Here is an 18,919-nt window from a genome sequence, read left to right as displayed (position 1 = left end):
CAAGTTTTTTTCTATATAAAATGTACTGTATATTACTACAATGGGAAGCAAGATCAACCAAAATGATACCACCAATGTTTGATTAGATGCATCAGAGTCCAACATTCAACCTATATATAATTATCATTAGATTAAATTTTGAAATCATTTTATCAATGAAAATGTATGGATTTGCAATCTTGACGGTCAGTGATCGGTGTAGCCGAAATGAAAATGTTGACACTAGTGGACCAATGTTGCGACATTTGATTGAAGATCATCATGATCGATTTGATGTGATCGATTATCATATTGTTTCAGATGACAAGAATGACTTGAAAGAAATTCTTATTCGATGGTCGAATCGTTCAGATATTCATTGTATATTGACAACCGGTGGAACCGGACTAACATCACGTGACGTTACTCCAGAAGCCACTAATGAAATAATCGAAAAAGAGGTGTCTGGAATCAGTTTTGCATTGATTTCGGCATCGATTACGATCACTCCCATGGCCATGTTGTCAAGGTGATTCTGATCTGTTTGTTTTCAAAAAGTTTTCATGTTAATTTTTTTAGGATGAAATGTGGAATTCTCAATCGGACTTTGATTATCAATTTACCTGGAAGTCAGAAAGCTTGTAAAGAATGTTTCGATGTTATCAAACCAGTGTTGAAACATGCAATCGATCAATTAAAAGATTCAAACGAAGTTGATATGTTACATCGTACAATGAACAATTATATGAAAAGTATGATTCATAATATTTATTTGTAACGCTAATTTTATAATCTATTAAAGGTAAGGTGAAAGAAACACCGATTGCTAATCGTGAAAGACATTCGCCATTTGAAATGATACCGATTAAAGAAGCTCAACAGAGAATATTTGTCGAAATCGGATCATATTTTCAAACTGACCGTAATGAAATGTTTATATCAGCGAAAACTTTACACAAAGCTCTCAATTTCATTTTGGCTCATGATGTCTTTGCATCCGTTCCATTGCCACCATTCAACGCGTCTATCAAAGATGGTTATGCTGTAATTGCCGAAGATGGACAAGGTAACCGAAATGTTCTTTCTAAAGCATCAGTAGCTGGATTGAATGAGGTCACAAGAATCGATCGAGGATTCTGTGCTCGTATTAGTACTGGTGCTGCTGTACCACCCGGTGCCAACGCTGTCGTACAAGTAGAAGATACCGAGCTTATAATAAAAACCCAGGTAATTTTCATTAAATGTTAATCACCAAGTATAACTCACTATTGATGATGATAGGATGACGATGAAGAAGTGATCAACATCAGAACCATTCCTGTTGTTGGTCAAGACATTCGTTCGATTGGCTCAGATATTCCAGTGGATAATTTGAATCCATTGATAAAAAAATATAGACGTTTATCATCAATCGACTTGGGTTTGATTGCGGCAACCGGGGTTAAAGAAATCAAGGTATTTCGACGACCCAAAATAGCTGTACTTTCTACTGGTGATGAAATTGTTTCGGCTGGTCAACCTAGACCTTGGAATTGTGTTTGGGACTCAAATCGAACAGTCTTGATGTCTTTGTTATCGCAGTTTGAAGTCGTTGATCTTGGAATAACACCAGACTTAGCAGATAGTATATTCAATTACTTAAATAAAGGAATGCAAAATGCCGATATCGTCATCACTACGGGTGGAGTATCAATGGGAGAACGTGACCTGCTCAAACAAGTCTTGGGGGAAGATTTTAATGCCAATATACATTTCGGTCGAGTAAATTTGAAGCCAGGAAAGCCTACAACATTTTCGACGACAACATATGATGGCAAGAAAAAATACATCTTCTCATTGCCCGGTAATCCAGTAAGCACATTTGTTACTTTCAAAATATTTGTCGAACCATTCCTTCAGCTTCTTTCGGGCAAATATTTTGATTTTGAAAATCAAAAAGAAGTAAATCTAATGGAAAAGTTATTTAAATGGATCAAATGCAAAGTTGTTCTTGATAAGCCTTACAAAATCGATACAAGACCTGAATTCGTTCGTGCTGTCATTACTTTTTCATCATCGTTTCCCGAAGCCAAACTAACCGAATCGAATCAAATGAGCAGTAGATTATTGAATGTAATGAATTCAAATGGATTATTGTTCATTCCGAGTAGTCTAGATGGCCAGAAATTCCTAGAAAATGGCAATTTTGTGGATGCAATTTTATTTTGATACTTGATTTTTATTTTTATACAGAAAATATTCATAAATCAATAAATTTAAAATCGAGTATGAAATAAATCAAGCGATCGAATTAATCCAGGAAAAAATGTTATCAAGATTTTTCTGCTCTTTCCAACAGCTACAATCGGCGAAATCAATCGAATTTCGTAGATCACCAAATTTAAATGGATTATCCGGATTGCCCAATAATTGAATACTGTTATCATCACCTGATGTTGTATCCAAAGCTCCCATGCGAGTTTCTCTTATGGTATTGCTGTGAAAATCAAAAAGAAATTCAATAATGACGATAATTCATTATATCGATATTAATCATACAATTCTTTTTCCAACATTGACGAAATAACTTTAGCGGATTTTGCACGAGTTTCGTCTTGTTTTGTACAGGCAATCAAAACCGGTATTCGATTGGAAACGACAAAACTATCGCAAAGAAACTGGTACAATAAATCAGCAACATTGTGAACATTGGACATAAAATTCAAACTATCAACAACGAAAATAATTCCTTTGGCACGGAATTTGAATTTGTCCCAATATTGATTACGCAAACGATCGAATCCTGGAAGATCGAACAACACTAATGTTTTGTTGTTTTTCAATGTTATAGGCGCTTCATTCTCTTTCATTGAAGTCACCGTCGAAGCAAATGAATCGTATGCAAGTTGAGTAAATAGTGTTGTTTTACCGGATTCTGATAAACCAATCAACAAGATTGACTGTCGAGAACTTTTTCGGCTAAATAAAAATATAACTGTAACAAGATTAGATTAATATGATATGATGATAATAGATTTGTTACAATTACCTAGAGAGATTAAAACAGCTAATACAGCAACGGTGATAGAAAGAAGAAAATAATTTCCTTCTGAAACTAAAATTTTTGTTCCAGAAACCAAATGCTCATCCATGATTATTTTATGGATTTACACGCACGTTATGACGTGGTGAATAAGAAAACTCAATTTATTATTATCATGAAAATCTAAAACATTCCAAAGTAGCGGCATCTTATGAAAATTCTTGGCACTAAAAATTAATTAATTTATGAACATGATTTTTGAAAGAATCTACATCGACATCTAGCTTTAACTTTAATCATTTATTGAAATTTTTGTTTTATACACCTTTAAAGAAACACAATCACTGATTACTTATCCAATCGAATAGTTTGAAACATTTATTGAAATTTTTGTTTTATACACCTTTAAAGAAACACAATCACTGATTACTTATCAAATGCAAGAATTAGTGATGATCATTAAAATAATGGCAAGCATTAATCCAAGATTTTCCAATCGAATAGTTTGAGATGCACTTGAAAGATCTGCACCAGATTTAATTTTATCCAAATACATTCGACTTATATTCCATACATCTCGATGCATTCGACTGATAAAAACAAGATTATAATCTATTATGACTGGAATATGTTGTGCACGTGTTCTGGCTTGAACGAATGTCTCCTGACGAATTCGATCCAATTCTTGATTAATGCGTTCAGAATGTTGAAATGAATTTTCCAAAAATTCGATCAATTGTGATTGTTTTGTCGGGTCTTCAAGAAAAATTTTAATCTTTTTATCAAGTGTAATGAATTCTCGTCTAATTATTTCCATATCGGAATACGATGGATAGTCCTCTTTGAATTTGAACAATTTTTGATTCAAAATTTGTGAATCAAAACCACTTGAAGGAAGAGCTGCATTTTTTATTCGATATGGTGTTAACTGATCAATAACCATGGTTATACTATCATTTAAAGCGATAATTTCATCTTCATATTCAAGACAATTAAATCTTCGATTAATTGATTTTAGCATCATTTTTTCGCGCAACCAATGAAATCTTTTATGAAAATCTTTCAATTTTGTTTGAATTTCTTGAAGGTTTTTCAAAAAGGAATCAATTATCGGTCTCAAATCTGGTTCTGGTCGGCCAAGTAATTCCATATGATTTGTTTCGACAATATCATAGTAGGTTTTATTTATTCCAAGTAATTCATTTCGAATACTCATTGATTGATTGAATGAATGAATCAATTTCGAAAGTTGTTCTTGTTCTTCGCTATCATTCCAGCAATTTATCCCTGTAATTGTTATTGAATGATTAGAATTTCGTATGAAAATACTTTACGTTTTTACCTGAAAATGTGCAAAGAATTACAATAAGATGAATAATTTTTTTGGAAAAAGATGACATTTTTCTTTCTTGAAAATCTGTCAATTTTACACTTATGGTAAAACAAAATCAAAAGATTGAGCACACATGCACAAACATACAAGAAGAATAAATTTTCGGTAACAATTTCTTATCGAATGGAAATTGATGTATTATTTCAATAAAAAAGAATGGGATTATACTGGGTGTCATATTTATCCGATATCATAATAAAATATCAAAATAATTTTTTGATAAATAAAACTCTTGAATGGTTGCGTGAGATCTCTTGTTACCTGGGAAATTTAATCTTATCATAGATACATGGGCAAAATCACATTGAAAATAACAAGATTTGAGGTTAAATAAAAAATATTTAATCTACTCATCATCAAATCGATTGATTTTAGATTGAAAATGATTGCATTTTAAGAATTAATGTCCGTTGTAGGCGTGGTGTCAGTTATACTATGATCTATTGCACGATTCTTCGCCGTTTGTGCATTGTAATCGTCGTTAAGTTTAACTAATCTTATAATCGAATAAACGATGAAACAAGCATAGGTTAACATGTTGATAAGAAATGAATGATAACCAATCAATAAACGATATAAGCCATGTTTTAACGAAACACGTGTGATAAACCATTGATCAATGAATGCGATGACCAAACAAACAATCAATGTTTTGATTGAATCATTGAATGTCAATATCATTAGAATGAGATTTATCAGAAATATCGTTATGAAAACGGCCATTACTAGATGATTTTCACGATCATTTTCAAATGAATGTTGATTGGAATAATTGATCCAATAAATAGAATGAAAAGTCAAATTAATGAGAACGATAATTAACAGAATCAAACGAAGAATACCAAATAAGAATTTATTCCAATCTATTGTCGATCGATATTTTTCTCTAATTAATTTGGATGAAGAATTTTTGATTGTTTTAAGTGTCGATTGAAACAATTCTTTCATTGTTTCTATTATGCTTCTGTTCCTTTATTTAGCTAATCGATATGGTATATTATTGAAATGATTTAAATACAGAAATTCAATAAATAATCATATTTAATCGAACATTTGAGAAAAAATTGTTTGTTTAAAAAAAAATTCAGAACTAAATGTAGTTCCAGTTCATAAAAATAATTTATTATTAAAACAATTCACATGGCTTAATAATTATCTTTATCGTCAATGGTCAACTAAGGCCAACTAAACAAAACGATTTCATGATAATAATTATGAAATAATGATGATACTCAAACTCGACCATCAAAAATGAAAAAAAAAATAATAATGAAGATGGAGATGAAGATAATCGCGTACATTTTTCAAAATCAGTATAAAGAGAATTTCAATGTTGAATATCCATTCATAATGTGACAAAATTATTATTGATTTTGTTTATTACTTCCGACTGTAGTTTTATTGTCTATGCGATTGTTATTACAATTATAACGGGTTCCATTAAAGATGAATCTATCAGATCATCATTGTATATGCTAATACGGGTCATAATAATTCTTATGTGCCTATAGGCCTGTATGATTGGATCGTGATTGTTAAAAAAAAAAATAGTCATCACTGTAAGAAAAACAACGGATTTATGACATAGATCAATTCAATATCGCCAATCATAATTCACTTCCGTATCATGAAAATGATATACTATGTAGATATGAAAACTTGAACTTCAAGTGTTTTGACATCGAATTGATGATTATTATCATAATGATCAACGAATAAAGACAATGGCCATAAAAGCCAAATACAAACGTATTGATGAATAAAATCGCAAAAAAATGCAAATATTAGCAATTCATTAGCTCTATCGAAACTTTTCTTTTTTTTCAAGTATTGAGGCAACAAATATAATGTTAATTATTATACAAATATGAAAAAAATGGAAATAAAAATAGCTAGGCAAATAAATTAAAGAGAAAGAGAAAATAAAATCAATGAAAAAATAATGGTCTTGAATTCAAAAATGGACAGAATGAATTTTTCACCTTGGACATTCAGTATGCACAAAAGTGAATGAAATAATTGCTTCGTTTATGATATGAAATATGCACACGATCACTCATCATTCGTATCATCGTCATAATTTAGATTATAATCAACGAAAAAGAAATTGAAAATCTAATGATCATCATAAAAAAGTGTCGCAATGTTAAAGTAGCTACGATCAAGTGAAATGAAATGTTATTTCGAAAAAAATATGTTAAGAGAACAGCATTCCTATTAATGTTATTGTTCTCATTCGTAATGATTTGGACATTTGATCGTTTCTGTGTAGAAATAAAAGAGCAATGCTGAATGAATGAATCCTTGATAGATTCAGATGAAAGAAAAAGGTTTTAAATGATAAAGTGAGACAAAAATTCGGCGTCATCGACCATCAAATAACTCTTAACATTTATCTATTTCTCTTTCTTTCTCTAGATTAAAACATGTCTCTTGCTTAAATCGGGTTTATTTTTACCATCCTCAGACACATACAGACAAACACATGATGTTTATTAATGGCAAATCATTTCGAAAGTCTCATCATTGATTATCATCAAAGACCATCGTTTTTCAAGATTCTTGTTACTGTATGTGAACAACAATGATACTAATTAAATTGATTGATTGAATCAATGATAGTGAACATATAAAAAATAGAACTTCTTCGCAGGTAACATGACAATGATGATTTGTCAATTATTGTCAAATACAAGCTAGTCAAACAAAGTTGTTTTCGTATACTTCTATTGTGTCGGTGCCTTAATTGTGGTTTCAAGTTAAGTTTATAAAATTCAGCGAAAATTGTGACAAAAATGCCTTCAAAAAATAATAATCAAAAGAAAAATTCATCACAATCGAATATCAATCATAGTGAAAATGACAAATTAACTACTACAACCGGTGAGGAACAATATTTTGATAATGCATTTATTGATCAAGTTCGCCAATCGCTGTTATCCAATGATGTGAATCAATTTGATCCAATTGATATCGAACGATTGAAAGCTCATGATGATTGGTTCATACGGCGATTTCTAGCATGGCGACCCACGACCATCGATGAGGCAATCAAAACAATGATTCAGGCATTGTTATGGCGAAAAGAGATCAACATCAATCAATGGTAAGCGATAATATCCAAGTACAAAAATAATCAAATACCCGTTATGCTATTATCTTGGTATGCATGTCCATATAACTGATCATGATGATGGTCAGTGCAGTCTCATTTTTGATTATCGAAACATCATTGCACCTGACCTGATTTTTTTTCTATATTGAAGCTGAAAAAATTTATTTTTAAATTTTAACTTTTGGATCATAATGAACAACTATGAGACTACTAGTACTAGATATTAGGTCCAATGTTAAATCGAAATAAAAAAAAATGAAAATGACCGCACCATTGACATTGACATTATTGAACAGACGTGTAACAGTTGAAAAGAAATTGCTATGTTAATGATGGCCATATTGGCGAAATTATGTAACAAACATGGTCATTTACTGCTGCTGCGAATCAATTCAATCATCAAATTTCAAGCAGACTCATTTTGCATGCCAAATGATGTTGCGTAACAATTATTAAATTTGGGGAAGAAAAAATCACTGACAGATTTTTTCAAGGAATATTTGAAAATCTTAATATTTTGATCTCATTTGTATAAAAAAAATAAATAATATTTCAAAAAACGATTACGGCTTTTATCTACAAGAAAATAGTCAATATTGGAAATAATCAAATAAAATTTTTTTTTTTAAATAATTTCTCTATCTTGAGAAATGATGACAGAAAAAAAGATGATTTTTTTTGTGAAAAATTACTTGGGCGTATGTGTGCGTAGGTCAAGGTGAAAAATTTCAATTGTTGTTGATGATTGGTTTGTATTTGAAATATGTTCTGATTGAAATTGTTATTTTTTTTTTTATTCACACCTAAATAGGAAAGATACAGATTTTCCAAGCGAATTCTATCAAATTGCCGGCTGTTTTCATTATCTACCTGATCGTGAGAATAAAAATATACTTATATTACGTATGCGTTTCAATCGAAAAGAACCAGTCGGTGTAGCATCGATTGAGACAATGGTTCGAAATTTTTTTATCTATGTTGTTGAGAAAATTGTCAGCCAACATCCAAACCAAGGATTTGCATTAATATTTGATTGTTGGAAAGCATCATTGTCAAATGTTGACATTGATATGGCTCGTTTCATAATAAATACTTTATCAAATTATTATTCTGGTATGTTAAAAATGATACAATGAAAATTCATTCAATTAAAATATCGTTTGTGATTAGGTGCCATATCATACGTGTATATTTACGAACTTCCATGGATATTGAATCAAATATGGCGTTTAGTACGATCATGGCTGGATGAAGAGGCTAAAAGTATCGTACGGTTTGTAACAATCGACAATATTGTCCAGTATATAGAAGCATCTAATCTGCCAGATTACATGGGTGGCTATTGTGGTAAAGATTATCGATTTGTACCAAAAGGTGTACCAACATTGGAAGAAATGTCAACCGGTAATGGTGATACAAAAAAATTGGTCATCAAAAGCGATAAGGATTTAAAAAGATTGACAGAACATTTTCAAAAATTGATTAAATTACAATAGTAGAATAGAATTGTGAAATCCCTGAAATGGGTCGGTGTAATCGGACTCTTTAATAAATAAGAAGACAATATCAATCATCTCGCATTGTGTGTGCATTGCAATACAATTATATTTTTTTTTATCATTCTTGTTTTTTTTAAACTAATTATTTCTTTCTTGATACAACAAACTGATTTATGATTGATCATCTGTTTTTGTTCAAATTTATAATTTAAAAAAATAACAAATTGCTGATTCATCATCATCATTTCTACGTAGTTAAAAGTGACAAAAATACAATTATAAATTATATGATGATAATAATAAAATGATGTGATCGACCACCGAAACCACCTGTTGGTCCAATTTTGAAAAAAAAATTCATTTTTTCCTTTATTAATAGGAAAAAATTTGCAGATAATAATATCACATGTTTATTGAATGATGATTTTTCCTCTATACCTAACATGGTCATTCGATTCACATCTTCGATTGTACAACGACAAACAAATGACATCGCCATCAATCGTGTCTATCATTCTATACTTGTTAAGTCTACCTATATTTATGAGGCTGATCTGACCTACTCTCTCTCTCTCTTTCAATTCATCTTTCTCATACTTATTAACCGAGTTTTTTGTGTTAATCATCACCATCTTGGCTGTTAATGACCAACATCAAACAAGTGGCCAAAATAAGTTGAGTTTTCTTATTGTAGATTTTACACCTGTAGTTGCTGAGTTGACGAAAATCACATCATCAACATTGTCGTCGACATTTTTGCTCATATATTTATAGGGAGACAAACAAACAAACAAATAAAAAATCGAGTCATTTATGAAAAAAGTGAGATACGAGGAGTGAGAAAAAACAAAACAAAAAAAACTAACAATCAACATCATTGGTTGTTAACCACAAATTTTCAAACATTACAAATAGACATTGACCCATAGCAAAAGCAAGAGAATTGGGAGCACATTTTTATTTGTATATATGGTTTTCTTGTCTCTCTTCAATAATTTGGCCAGTTGGTCAATTATGATGTTAATGATATATAGATTCAATGGAGAAAACTCTCTTTCTTTCTACTGGCGAGATATCTAAAGGTAACCAAAAATAGCACAATCATATATTATTGAATGAAAATAGATTCATTACAAGATTATAGTGAGTTCGCGCGTTTAAATGGATGTATGGACGATAAAATGGATGATTGTGATGTGAACATATTCGATTCATTCTAAGACAGCTCGTTGTTATCATAAAAAGGTCTACTGGCCATGATCGCCACTATTATCATGGATGATGGCTAACGGTTGATGACCAGGTGAATTTTTTCTATTTTTTCTCTTACTCTCACTCTAATTGTTTCTATTCTTTTCTTATATTTTATAAAAACAGCATTGATGATGACAGTGATGAAGTTGATAATGGTATACGATTCAAAAATGAAAAAATAAGAAAGGAAAAAACAAACCGCTTTTTGACAAACAAACGACGTACAAACAAAGAGAGAAAAAATCGAGAGAATTTTCTACTTATACACAAACATAATTATACGGATAAATCGTTAAGGTCTTGGGTAATATCGTTGAGCATCGGGTAGTTGCTATTGATCAACTAACAAACATTCTCGTCAATCATAAGATTTTATGAAATTATCTAGAGTGATTATAATTATCTCACTTTCATTGAATCGGTATTCACCATTCTTTATCAAACAACAGAATATTCAATTATAAAAACGATGAAGCTATGTTATCTCAAATATGATGATCGTCGTTATAAAAACAACAATATATCCACTTCACGAATTTATATTCCATACATGATATTAATAATTTGTTGTACATGGTTATTATGGCCACCAATCGTGCAAACAGCACCGTCAATCAAAATTGATAAAAACACCATCGAATTATTAAATAATGGTTTAAAAGCCTTGGTCAGCATTAAGCAGATATTATCAACTATACAGACATTCAATGAACTTCATACAATATACAAAGAGCAAAAACAACAACAACAGAATTCTAATCAAATTTCCATTTCCGGCTTACCAATCTTATTACATTCTCCCACTTCTCCGCCATCATCAGCAGTGGAAACTTTGGATGTTAATCCAGCAACTTTATTATCAATACAACCTTTACCGCCACCTTCAAGCCGACCACGTGTAAATTTCGTGCAAAAATTGTTTGGAAAAATACCATCAATGTTACTGTTGCCAAATGTCAATAATAAAGGGATTAATACGAATAAAATTACTACAAGTAAGTGATAAAGATTGAAAAAAAAATTTCGTTTCATAAACAAAACAAAATTTCCACATTGCTTTTAGTTCAACGCGATCCATCATTGGGATTGATTAAAATTGGCGAAAAGCCACCACCAGGTTTATTTCCAGAAACATTGCCATATTCGGTTTCCCAATTTGAATCACAAAACGAACAATCATCAGCATCACCATCACCATTATCTATTAATGAACAGGATGCATTCAAACAGCTAGCTTCGGCTGTTGTCAATCAACACCAAAAACATCATCATAGTTTAACTCTTGATCACGATTCCAATCATCAACAATTATCGACAACAGAACTCGAAGATAAAAGAATAACCCAGCCGATTAATCGTTTTCTGTATAATAAACCAATATCATTGTCAACAAACAAAAGCCAAGAAGAGGAAGAAACATATGGATATTTTGATCAAGATACATTGATACCATATCATTATTTTAGTACATCATCATTATCAACCATACCAACAAAACAATCTTCATCATCATCGATATAAATAAAAAAAAAAGATAAACTTTATGGCATATCCAGTTTAAATAACACATTTCGATCATCAGCTAAAATTACGTATATTTTATTATTAAAATCTTACAAGTTAGCAATTTTGTAAATAATTTTCAGTCTATTGTCAATGAAACAATTTTGAAATATTATGAAATATGAATGAAAGTATGAATAAATAAATATAATAAATTATAATGGGTTTGAATAATCAGTCTAAATGTGTTTAATTAATTAATATTATTATTATTAATTTTTATAAGATTCATAGCCATCAATAAATTCGCGAACCATTCCTTCAATATTTACACGTCCCGTAACATTATGTGTCATATCAAATGGATCATAAACTTCGACGACATCGGATGGATAATTTTTCGGGACTATCTTGGCTGTATGTGTACAAATAAAATTGGAGTTAAAATCAAATTGTGAATAAAATTTAAAGAAACCTATGAATAATTGGGCAACATTTTCGTCGCAAATATCATGAGGAAAATGTTGTGTCACAATATCTATGTTCGTACAGAAATCCGTACGGCATGTGTTTGTGTATAAAGGATAAGGAGATCTGGAGAGTTTAATGAGATAGTCAATGGCTGGAAGTATAGATTTTTGTTGAAAATAGAATAAAACCAATAAGGTTGCAGCATACGATGATAATAGGATTCGTTCGCGTACAATGTTTCGAAGCCATAAACGAACAAGTAGAACGATTGACATAAAACGGGCATCCAATTGACATAAGAATCGTATCAAACGAGTATTTGCCAAACCAAGGGCACAATTAACGTTTAAATCACATTTAATCGATAATCGTATCAATTCTAGGTATTGATTACATTCCCAAATATCGCTGAATATGGTCAAACGAAGTAAGGGAACGCGCATTTTTCGTTGTAACAATGTTTCAATAAATACATTGTATGGAAATAGTGTATCTTCATGAGTACGAAATATCGATCGCATTGAACGAAATTTATTGCGAATGTTTTCGAAATTTTCCGCTCGATACTTTAAAGGTTGACGATCAAAACGTATGTCAGGTACACGGACAAATATGTCAATATCAGATTTATCTTTGAAGGCTAAACCACAGCCAATCGAACCGAATATTTGCAATTTACAGGAGAATCCTTGGCTACATAAAGCATTTTCCAATTGTTGCACCATATGGCAACGTTGTTTAATCATTGGTTCGGGCAACAAAAGTTTTTTGGCCAAAAATTTTTTTATATCGATTGATGAGATTTTTTGTCGACATTTTAGTTTGACAGCGGCAATTAATTTTTTGAATTCTTCAACCTTTAATGATTGGCGATCTTCTTCAGATAAATTAGGATGTTCTATGATGAAGTCTGGTATTTTAAGAGGTTCAACCATGATGAATGGGTATGATATATTAAGTCGTTTTGAATATACTAAATAATAATAAAATAAAAAATTAATAATAATAATTAAATTGTGAGATTGACGATAATTTATTTAGTGAAATGAATTTATCGTCAACTTTGAAAATTTATAATTACAATATAATGTTGACAAAAAACCTCATCAATCGATATAAAAAAATTTTTGGCCAAAAAACTTTTGTTGCCCGAACCAATGATTAAACAACAAGGCCGATGTAAAACATTCTGCACAACTTATTTAGCAAATACCATTTATATGGAATAAATGCACGATTCGGTGAAAAATACATTGAGCAATAGACTCGCTCATGGTGCATGGGCGATGGTTTTTACGAAAAACGATGATATTGCCATCTACTGCATTGAATTAATAATTCATTGCTATAATTTAAAATTCCTACCCACGCTTGTAATGGTGATGATTATCATCAAATCATCAAATTGTATGGTTATAAATACGTCGATCAAACGTTTGTTGGTCGTTTTGCAATAAAAGCTTCATTATTCTACTTGGTGATTCATCTGGCTTTACAAGCATAAACCATCTATAACAATAACAATTGAAAACGAGTTTCATATTATTGTGAACGGAAAAGTTTTTGATGTTCGCGAACACTTAATTTGCTTCAGATATATTATAGTGTCTAAAACATTTGCATTTATAATGCTAATGATGAAAGCTATTCTTTTTAATCATTAATTAATTTAATCATGGGAATATTTTGGTTTCATTCTCAAATTATGGTCTCATAGTATTACAAATTAGATATTCATTTCATAATTTTTTTTCAGGCATACTCATTGAAAGAAATAGGTGCCTTAATCATTAATTTACAATTGTTAGAAAATGTGAATCAAGGAAACAGCTAATTACATTTTTCGTGTTACAGCGAATAATGTAAGAAGATTCCATTAGATGATTATCATCATCACAATTTCCATAATAAGCTTATTTATCATAATTATCAATTATTTTTTTCAGTCAAAATTAGGTAGATATGATTTTTTTTTTGTTTTGTGTAGACAAACAACAAAATTAAAAATGGAAAAAATCACACACACACACACATTCATTATCTTTTCATGAGCAATTTTGATTTCTCTTTATTTTGTGTTTAACAAAAACCGAATAAATCCATTTTGAATGGACATTGCGATAGGATCGATGGATTTGTGTGCATGCAAGTGTAAGTTGTTAATACAGATGATTTTTATGTTAATGAATGAATTTGATCATAGTTTACATTTGAAAATTCTATTACAAGTTCAATTGGATAACAGGTCACATGTAGAACGATATGTTTGCTTCATTCGATAATGTAGTTTGGATGATGTACAAAAACGATTCTGGTGGTGATGGCGGTTATGATTGTGGTTAAATCGTTGATGATGAGGACTGTATGATGTTGTGGAAGACGATGATGTCGATGATGATGATGAATATTTTGAATTCGAACGATTTGATGATGAATATTTTTTCAACGATGTGACATGTTTAATTTTATCATCTGAATGCTTGACAGCTAAGTCTTGATGTTCATTTATTTGACCATTGGATAATTGATGTGAGGAAAAAAATAATCGTTTACTTTGTTCCAATCCAATTCGATTGAATGTTGGCAACTGCTTCATTGGATTCGGCCGTAGAGGTATGTAACGGGATTTAGTTTTTATGGGCATTGTCGTTATAGCCGTTGCTGAAGCTGATAGCTTTTTATTTTCTAAACTACCATTCTTTATCGGGCTAATATTTGATGATGAATGTATGGGTATTGAAGATAATAAATGTTTGGCAATAGTGGTTGACGATGATTGTCGATGATTTGATGAATTTGATATTTTGGCAGCATAACCACAATAGTATAGGTCATCAGAAACTTTCTCACGTAGATTTAAACAATGATTCGAACAATGGTCTCTATGGCTATTATTATTTTCAAAATAATCATCCTCGCATGGATCATATAACGGATTTTTAGCCTTTAATGGTACCCTACAATGATGATCGGTTGCTAACTCTGATGTGAATAATTTACGACTAATAACTGGATTGAATGCACCATTAAGTTTGAATTTTGACCAAAATAAATCCAACGCAACAATGTTGATCAATAATATCCAGCATGGATGTCGAAGATATTGATGATGTTCTTCATTATCAGCCATTAATTGTATGTGATGCACACATTGATTCTCTAATGATGATGATGACGATAAGTTGTGAAACGGATTCATTCGTTGTCCAGAATTCTTTAATGGCGTTTGTTGTTGTTGAGACAATATCGAAATCATAGATTGTTGGAATTTTTTAAAATCAAATATCATTCGTGGTTTATTCATTTCCAACGCAATCATGCTCTGTTCATGTTGTCGCTGTTGAAGCTGCTGCTGCTGGGAATAATAATAATCCGAATTTCCAACCGGAATACCAGGACCAAGAAACACAGGACATCGACCAATGCGTTTTATATGAACATTACCTAGATCGTCAATTTTTAATTTGAATCCCTAAGTCAAAAAATTTTTGTATAATATAAATTTTTTATTAGTAGACTATAATTATAAAAGTTTGTGAATCGGATTTACCGAACGAATCTGTTGTTTAATCATTTGTACTTCAAAATCACGTTTAGGATTGGGAAAACCATTCAAACCAATACGATAACCGTCGAATCCACGATCGGAACCAGTAATCGATATGACTTGTGACCGAGCATATGCTTTGGCTACACGGCGATTTCGTTCGAAGCAGATAATTTTAGCCCATATTTCATCATCGATTTGATTCCATTTATTACGGATTTCTTGCAATTGATCCTATTTAATATAAAACCAAATAAAGAAAATTTGGTAATTAAAAATTCACAATATGATTATTTTCTATTTGACATACATTGATTAATTGATGAAAATCGTGCCAGATATTTTCGTCGTCATCATCATCATCATCATGAATATTATTATGGTCAATATCATCGCCATCTTCATCATCAACATCACCAACATAGGGATCTTCTTCAACATTTTTATTCACAAGATATTGATCAAGAACATCTGGATGTTTATAAAGATTATCAGATGATGATGATGCAGATGATGATGAAGAATTCGAGGAAGAATCTTCTGATTTTGATATAATTTTTCGTCGTGAAATCATTATTTTAATTATAACAATATGGAACAAACGATACTAACACACGATAAATCACACAAAAACACGATTGCAATATATAAAAAATTGCCGGTGATAATGATGATAACATTTACTGTTTACAAGCGATAAATATTTATTTCATCGATAAATGAATGATTTTAAAAAACAATAAAAATTTAATTTAAATCAAATTATAAATTGTAATTTTAATTTAAAAAGGTTCAACATCAATGATATTTTTTCTTAATGTGACGAAAATCATCATGAAGATGTTTGTTGGGTAAGTGCAGAAATGAAAATAAAAAACCAACCATTTTTCAATTCATCAGTCTTGAATTTGATCATCAAAAATGCCCAAAATCCGTATAGTTGGATTTTCTCTCAAATAATTTTTTTTGTTTAATCTTAAGGGACTCTTTTTCGTTTTTATATGATAACTGTGTGTCTGTGTGTCTCTCATATCATATCAATGAATAAACGTCTTCTTGATTTTGGATCATTCTGTTTAAAAAAAAACTTTTTCTCGCAATCTTCCACCAACCTTCGATATGATAAAAAACAAACATTGATGACAATTACTGCGAATGTGCATTACAATAATTCAGGAAAACCGGAAAAAAGTGAAAACATTTTTAGACAAAAAAAATTGTTACTTGATTATAGCACGACTCTTTTTTTACCAGATGATGATGAACATAGTTTGTCGAGCATCACTTGTAATACAACACATCTTTAACACTTTTTTTTGTTGTCACTAAATGTAATCAAATGATAATCGAACAAAATGAATCGAGTGGTTTTTTTGAGACGAAAAAAAAATTTCTGTCAAAAAAAACGTAGGATTTTTCATAATATACAAGACAAAAACTAGATGACTTGACCGAACGAGATAACAATCTGATCCAATTACTCGACGATGATGACTATATGATGAATCGAAAAAATAATATGGCCATTGAGCAACGACATGATGAGCGCCATCATCGCTATCATCTTGAATTCAGATGATCATTCATCATCAGGATGTAGATCAAAAATGACAAAATGTCGCTTCGGTTCACAGATTCCCATAACAATTACAATAACGAGATCATGCCATTTGATTTTTATGGCGGCTTAAAAACACCTGTCAGTCGAAATGTTGCGCGTGGCTTAATGAACATATGGATTCATTGCAAATGACCATGGCAAATGATCATCGAACCATTTTATTATACAATAGTGATGGTCAAGTGTCATTTGTTATGTATGCTACAAATTAAACCGGATAATTATTTTATCCATTTATTTTGTCCTGATTATTTTTCTTTTTTTTTCTTGAAAATTAACTATGACGATCAGTCGTTGGGTGGTAAAGCAATAAAACAATATTAATATTAAGTGACAAGATGTTCAGAAAATTATTAGATGAAAATTTTCATCAATATTAACAGTTTATATTGCTAACGAAATCATTATTTTGATCATGTTCTCATAAGCTGAGATTTATTTAATTGTAATATTTTAAATTAAGCTATTGGTTGAATAATAAAGGTTGAACAAATAAAGATTTTTATCATCATTTTGTGGTTAGATTTGGAAACTATTTCATCTGATATTTCTGGAACATTTTAATATGGTCGTACAAAAAAAATGAATATGCTTATGGGCTAGATAATCAATTATGTGCATTTCTCACTTCCAAAATTTTCGTGTTCCATATAAATAGATTGATAAAGTTGTTTTTGGACTTGAGACAAATTTTTCTCTCTGTGCAGTAACTTGTACAGTATCAAAGTCTCATCTTCATCATATATAATTAAATAGTTATTAAACAGTTATTTTAGAGAAATTATACAACATAAGGTGTATTAAATATGATAATAATAATATATAATAATGGATAATTTTTCGAATTATAATACAAAGATTATTCATTATCTATAATGTTCATCATCATTTTCTCTGTCTGATAATGATGATGAACTTTTTTTTCTGTTCAATCAACGAAAAAAAAACAGTTGAGTTCCAACTCTTGACTATCAGGATGAATAAAATGGTATGGTCAAGATATGAGTGATGATGAGAAATGAAACAAATTCCACTTTTGATACGATCCTCATCCTTATTATCATCATCATCATCATTATTTTTGGTTAGTTTTATGAAACAACAAGTTTTCATAAAGTGGACACATAAAGTGACAGAGATACAGAGATAGAAAGTGACAAGATGTACCAACTTATATAATACTGAATGAACTAAAAACTTGCAGGTAAATATAAAAAAAATGAAAATGTTTTTTTTGCCATCTAATGATATAGTTATCATCATATGGAAAAAAGTCGAATAAAATAAAGCATCATGTGATGTTTATTTACAAAGCTAAATAAAAAGAAAAAGAAAAAAAAGATAAAGTTAAAAAAAGGTCAAGATTTTTTATCTATTTATTTGTTATTGGAAAAAAAAATTTATATTAAACTAAATAATCAATTGTCTTGTGGGCAAACATAATCGTAATATATGATAAATAATCAACTTTGAATTTTCAATGATTATTATATGTGTATAGGAATAGGAATTTTG

At 30.4% G+C, this 18,919-nt stretch overlaps 6 protein-coding genes across 12 annotated transcripts; 2 read left to right on the top strand and 4 right to left on the bottom strand.

Moving 5' to 3' along the window:
* Window positions 1-29: 29 nt before the first annotated feature.
* On the top strand, window positions 30-2,523 carry cin (Molybdenum cofactor synthesis protein cinnamon). Its single transcript, XM_047054519.2, has 4 exons — window positions 30-508; window positions 559-731; window positions 782-1,206; window positions 1,261-2,523. The coding sequence occupies exons 1-4, from the start codon at window positions 87-89 to the stop codon at window positions 2,185-2,187; spliced, it is 1,947 nt and encodes a 648-aa protein (XP_046910475.2). The 5' UTR covers window positions 30-86; the 3' UTR covers window positions 2,188-2,523.
* Window positions 2,177-3,174, bottom strand: SrpRbeta (signal recognition particle receptor beta). The gene is made up of 3 exons (XM_047054569.2): window positions 3,008-3,174; window positions 2,518-2,953; window positions 2,177-2,455 (listed from the first exon to the last, which is right to left on the bottom strand). Exons 1-3 carry the CDS (start codon window positions 3,108-3,110, stop codon window positions 2,257-2,259), a joined length of 738 nt encoding a protein of 245 aa, XP_046910525.1. The 5' UTR covers window positions 3,111-3,174; the 3' UTR covers window positions 2,177-2,256.
* Window positions 3,175-3,256: 82 nt separating this feature from the next.
* LOC124491848 (uncharacterized) lies at window positions 3,257-4,591 on the bottom strand. Of its 4 annotated transcripts, none has more exons than XM_075735458.1 (3): window positions 4,344-4,591; window positions 3,405-4,288; window positions 3,257-3,326 (listed from the first exon to the last, which is right to left on the bottom strand). In XM_075735458.1, exons 1-2 carry the CDS (start codon window positions 4,399-4,401, stop codon window positions 3,435-3,437), a joined length of 912 nt encoding a protein of 303 aa, XP_075591573.1. In that variant the 5' UTR covers window positions 4,402-4,591; the 3' UTR covers window positions 3,257-3,326; window positions 3,405-3,434. The 4 variants fall into 4 exon arrangements, with proteins under 4 accessions (XP_075591573.1, XP_075591577.1, XP_075591580.1 ...); XM_075735462.1 differs by having other exon boundaries at window positions 3,257-3,345; window positions 3,425-4,288; XM_075735465.1 differs by having other exon boundaries at window positions 3,257-3,352; window positions 3,432-4,288.
* Window positions 4,592-6,296: 1,705 nt separating this feature from the next.
* On the top strand, window positions 6,297-11,844 carry LOC124491847 (motile sperm domain-containing protein 2). 3 transcript variants are annotated; one of them, XM_047054560.2, is made up of 6 exons: window positions 6,297-6,739; window positions 6,813-7,500; window positions 8,321-8,622; window positions 8,680-10,090; window positions 10,146-10,311; window positions 10,386-10,724. In XM_047054560.2, the coding sequence occupies exons 2-4, from the start codon at window positions 7,190-7,192 to the stop codon at window positions 9,003-9,005; spliced, it is 939 nt and encodes a 312-aa protein (XP_046910516.1). In that variant the 5' UTR covers window positions 6,297-6,739; window positions 6,813-7,189; the 3' UTR covers window positions 9,006-10,090; window positions 10,146-10,311; window positions 10,386-10,724. The 3 variants fall into 3 exon arrangements, with proteins under 3 accessions (XP_046910516.1, XP_075591563.1, XP_046910509.1); XM_075735448.1 differs by lacking the exons at window positions 6,297-6,739; window positions 6,813-7,500; window positions 8,321-8,622 and adding an exon at window positions 11,326-11,844 and having other exon boundaries at window positions 9,325-10,090; window positions 10,386-11,257; XM_047054553.2 differs by lacking the exons at window positions 6,297-6,739; window positions 6,813-7,500; window positions 8,321-8,622 and adding an exon at window positions 11,326-11,844 and having other exon boundaries at window positions 9,325-10,090; window positions 10,134-10,311; window positions 10,386-11,257.
* LOC124491838 (uncharacterized) lies at window positions 11,841-13,453 on the bottom strand. 2 transcript variants are annotated; one of them, XM_047054547.2, is made up of 3 exons: window positions 13,318-13,453; window positions 12,241-13,209; window positions 11,841-12,180 (listed from the first exon to the last, which is right to left on the bottom strand). In XM_047054547.2, exons 2-3 carry the CDS (start codon window positions 13,169-13,171, stop codon window positions 12,038-12,040), a joined length of 1,074 nt encoding a protein of 357 aa, XP_046910503.2. In that variant the 5' UTR covers window positions 13,172-13,209; window positions 13,318-13,453; the 3' UTR covers window positions 11,841-12,037. The 2 variants fall into 2 exon arrangements, with proteins under 2 accessions (XP_046910503.2, XP_046910502.2); XM_047054546.2 differs by having other exon boundaries at window positions 11,841-13,209.
* Window positions 13,454-13,886: 433 nt separating this feature from the next.
* LOC124491778 (uncharacterized) lies at window positions 13,887-18,569 on the bottom strand. Its single transcript, XM_047054478.2, has 3 exons — window positions 16,094-18,569; window positions 15,787-16,017; window positions 13,887-15,708 (listed from the first exon to the last, which is right to left on the bottom strand). Exons 1-3 carry the CDS (start codon window positions 16,355-16,357, stop codon window positions 14,467-14,469), a joined length of 1,737 nt encoding a protein of 578 aa, XP_046910434.1. The 5' UTR covers window positions 16,358-18,569; the 3' UTR covers window positions 13,887-14,466.
* Between the last annotated feature and the right edge of the window lie 350 nt (window positions 18,570-18,919).

Source organism: Dermatophagoides farinae, chromosome 1 (genome assembly GCF_024713945.1).
Source record: "Dermatophagoides farinae isolate YC_2012a chromosome 1, ASM2471394v1, whole genome shotgun sequence".
Classification (NCBI taxonomy): Eukaryota; Metazoa; Arthropoda; class Arachnida; order Sarcoptiformes; family Pyroglyphidae; genus Dermatophagoides; species Dermatophagoides farinae.
Note: the sequence above shows the minus strand (reverse complement) of the source record. Positions and strands in the feature narration are given on the sequence as shown.

Coding starts and splice junctions, on each gene's coding strand:
- cin (XM_047054519.2), top strand. CDS start 87: ATGCATCAGAGTCCAACATTCAACCTATATATAATTATCATTAGATTA. Junction 732..781: donor AATGAACAATTATATGAAAA/GTATGATTCATA, acceptor AATCTATTAAAG/GTAAGGTGAAAGAAACACCG. Junction 1,207..1,260: donor AGCTTATAATAAAAACCCAG/GTAATTTTCATT, acceptor TGATGATGATAG/GATGACGATGAAGAAGTGAT.
- SrpRbeta (XM_047054569.2), bottom strand. CDS start 3,110: ATGGATGAGCATTTGGTTTCTGGAACAAAAATTTTAGTTTCAGAAGGA. Junction 2,954..3,007: donor AGCTGTTTTAATCTCTCTAG/GTAATTGTAACA, acceptor ATCTTGTTACAG/TTATATTTTTATTTAGCCGA. Junction 2,456..2,517: donor TCAATGTTGGAAAAAGAATT/GTATGATTAATA, acceptor TGATTTTCACAG/CAATACCATAAGAGAAACTC.
- LOC124491848 (XM_075735458.1), bottom strand. CDS start 4,401: ATGTCATCTTTTTCCAAAAAAATTATTCATCTTATTGTAATTCTTTGC. Junction 4,289..4,343: donor AATTCTTTGCACATTTTCAG/GTAAAAACGTAA, acceptor TAACAATTACAG/GGATAAATTGCTGGAATGAT.
- LOC124491847 (XM_075735448.1), top strand. CDS start 10,732: ATGAAGCTATGTTATCTCAAATATGATGATCGTCGTTATAAAAACAAC. Junction 11,258..11,325: donor TACGAATAAAATTACTACAA/GTAAGTGATAAA, acceptor CATTGCTTTTAG/TTCAACGCGATCCATCATTG.
- LOC124491838 (XM_047054546.2), bottom strand. CDS start 13,171: ATGGTTGAACCTCTTAAAATACCAGACTTCATCATAGAACATCCTAAT.
- LOC124491778 (XM_047054478.2), bottom strand. CDS start 16,357: ATGATTTCACGACGAAAAATTATATCAAAATCAGAAGATTCTTCCTCG. Junction 16,018..16,093: donor ATTTTCATCAATTAATCAAT/GTATGTCAAATA, acceptor TATATTAAATAG/GATCAATTGCAAGAAATCCG. Junction 15,709..15,786: donor TTAAACAACAGATTCGTTCG/GTAAATCCGATT, acceptor TTTTTGACTTAG/GGATTCAAATTAAAAATTGA.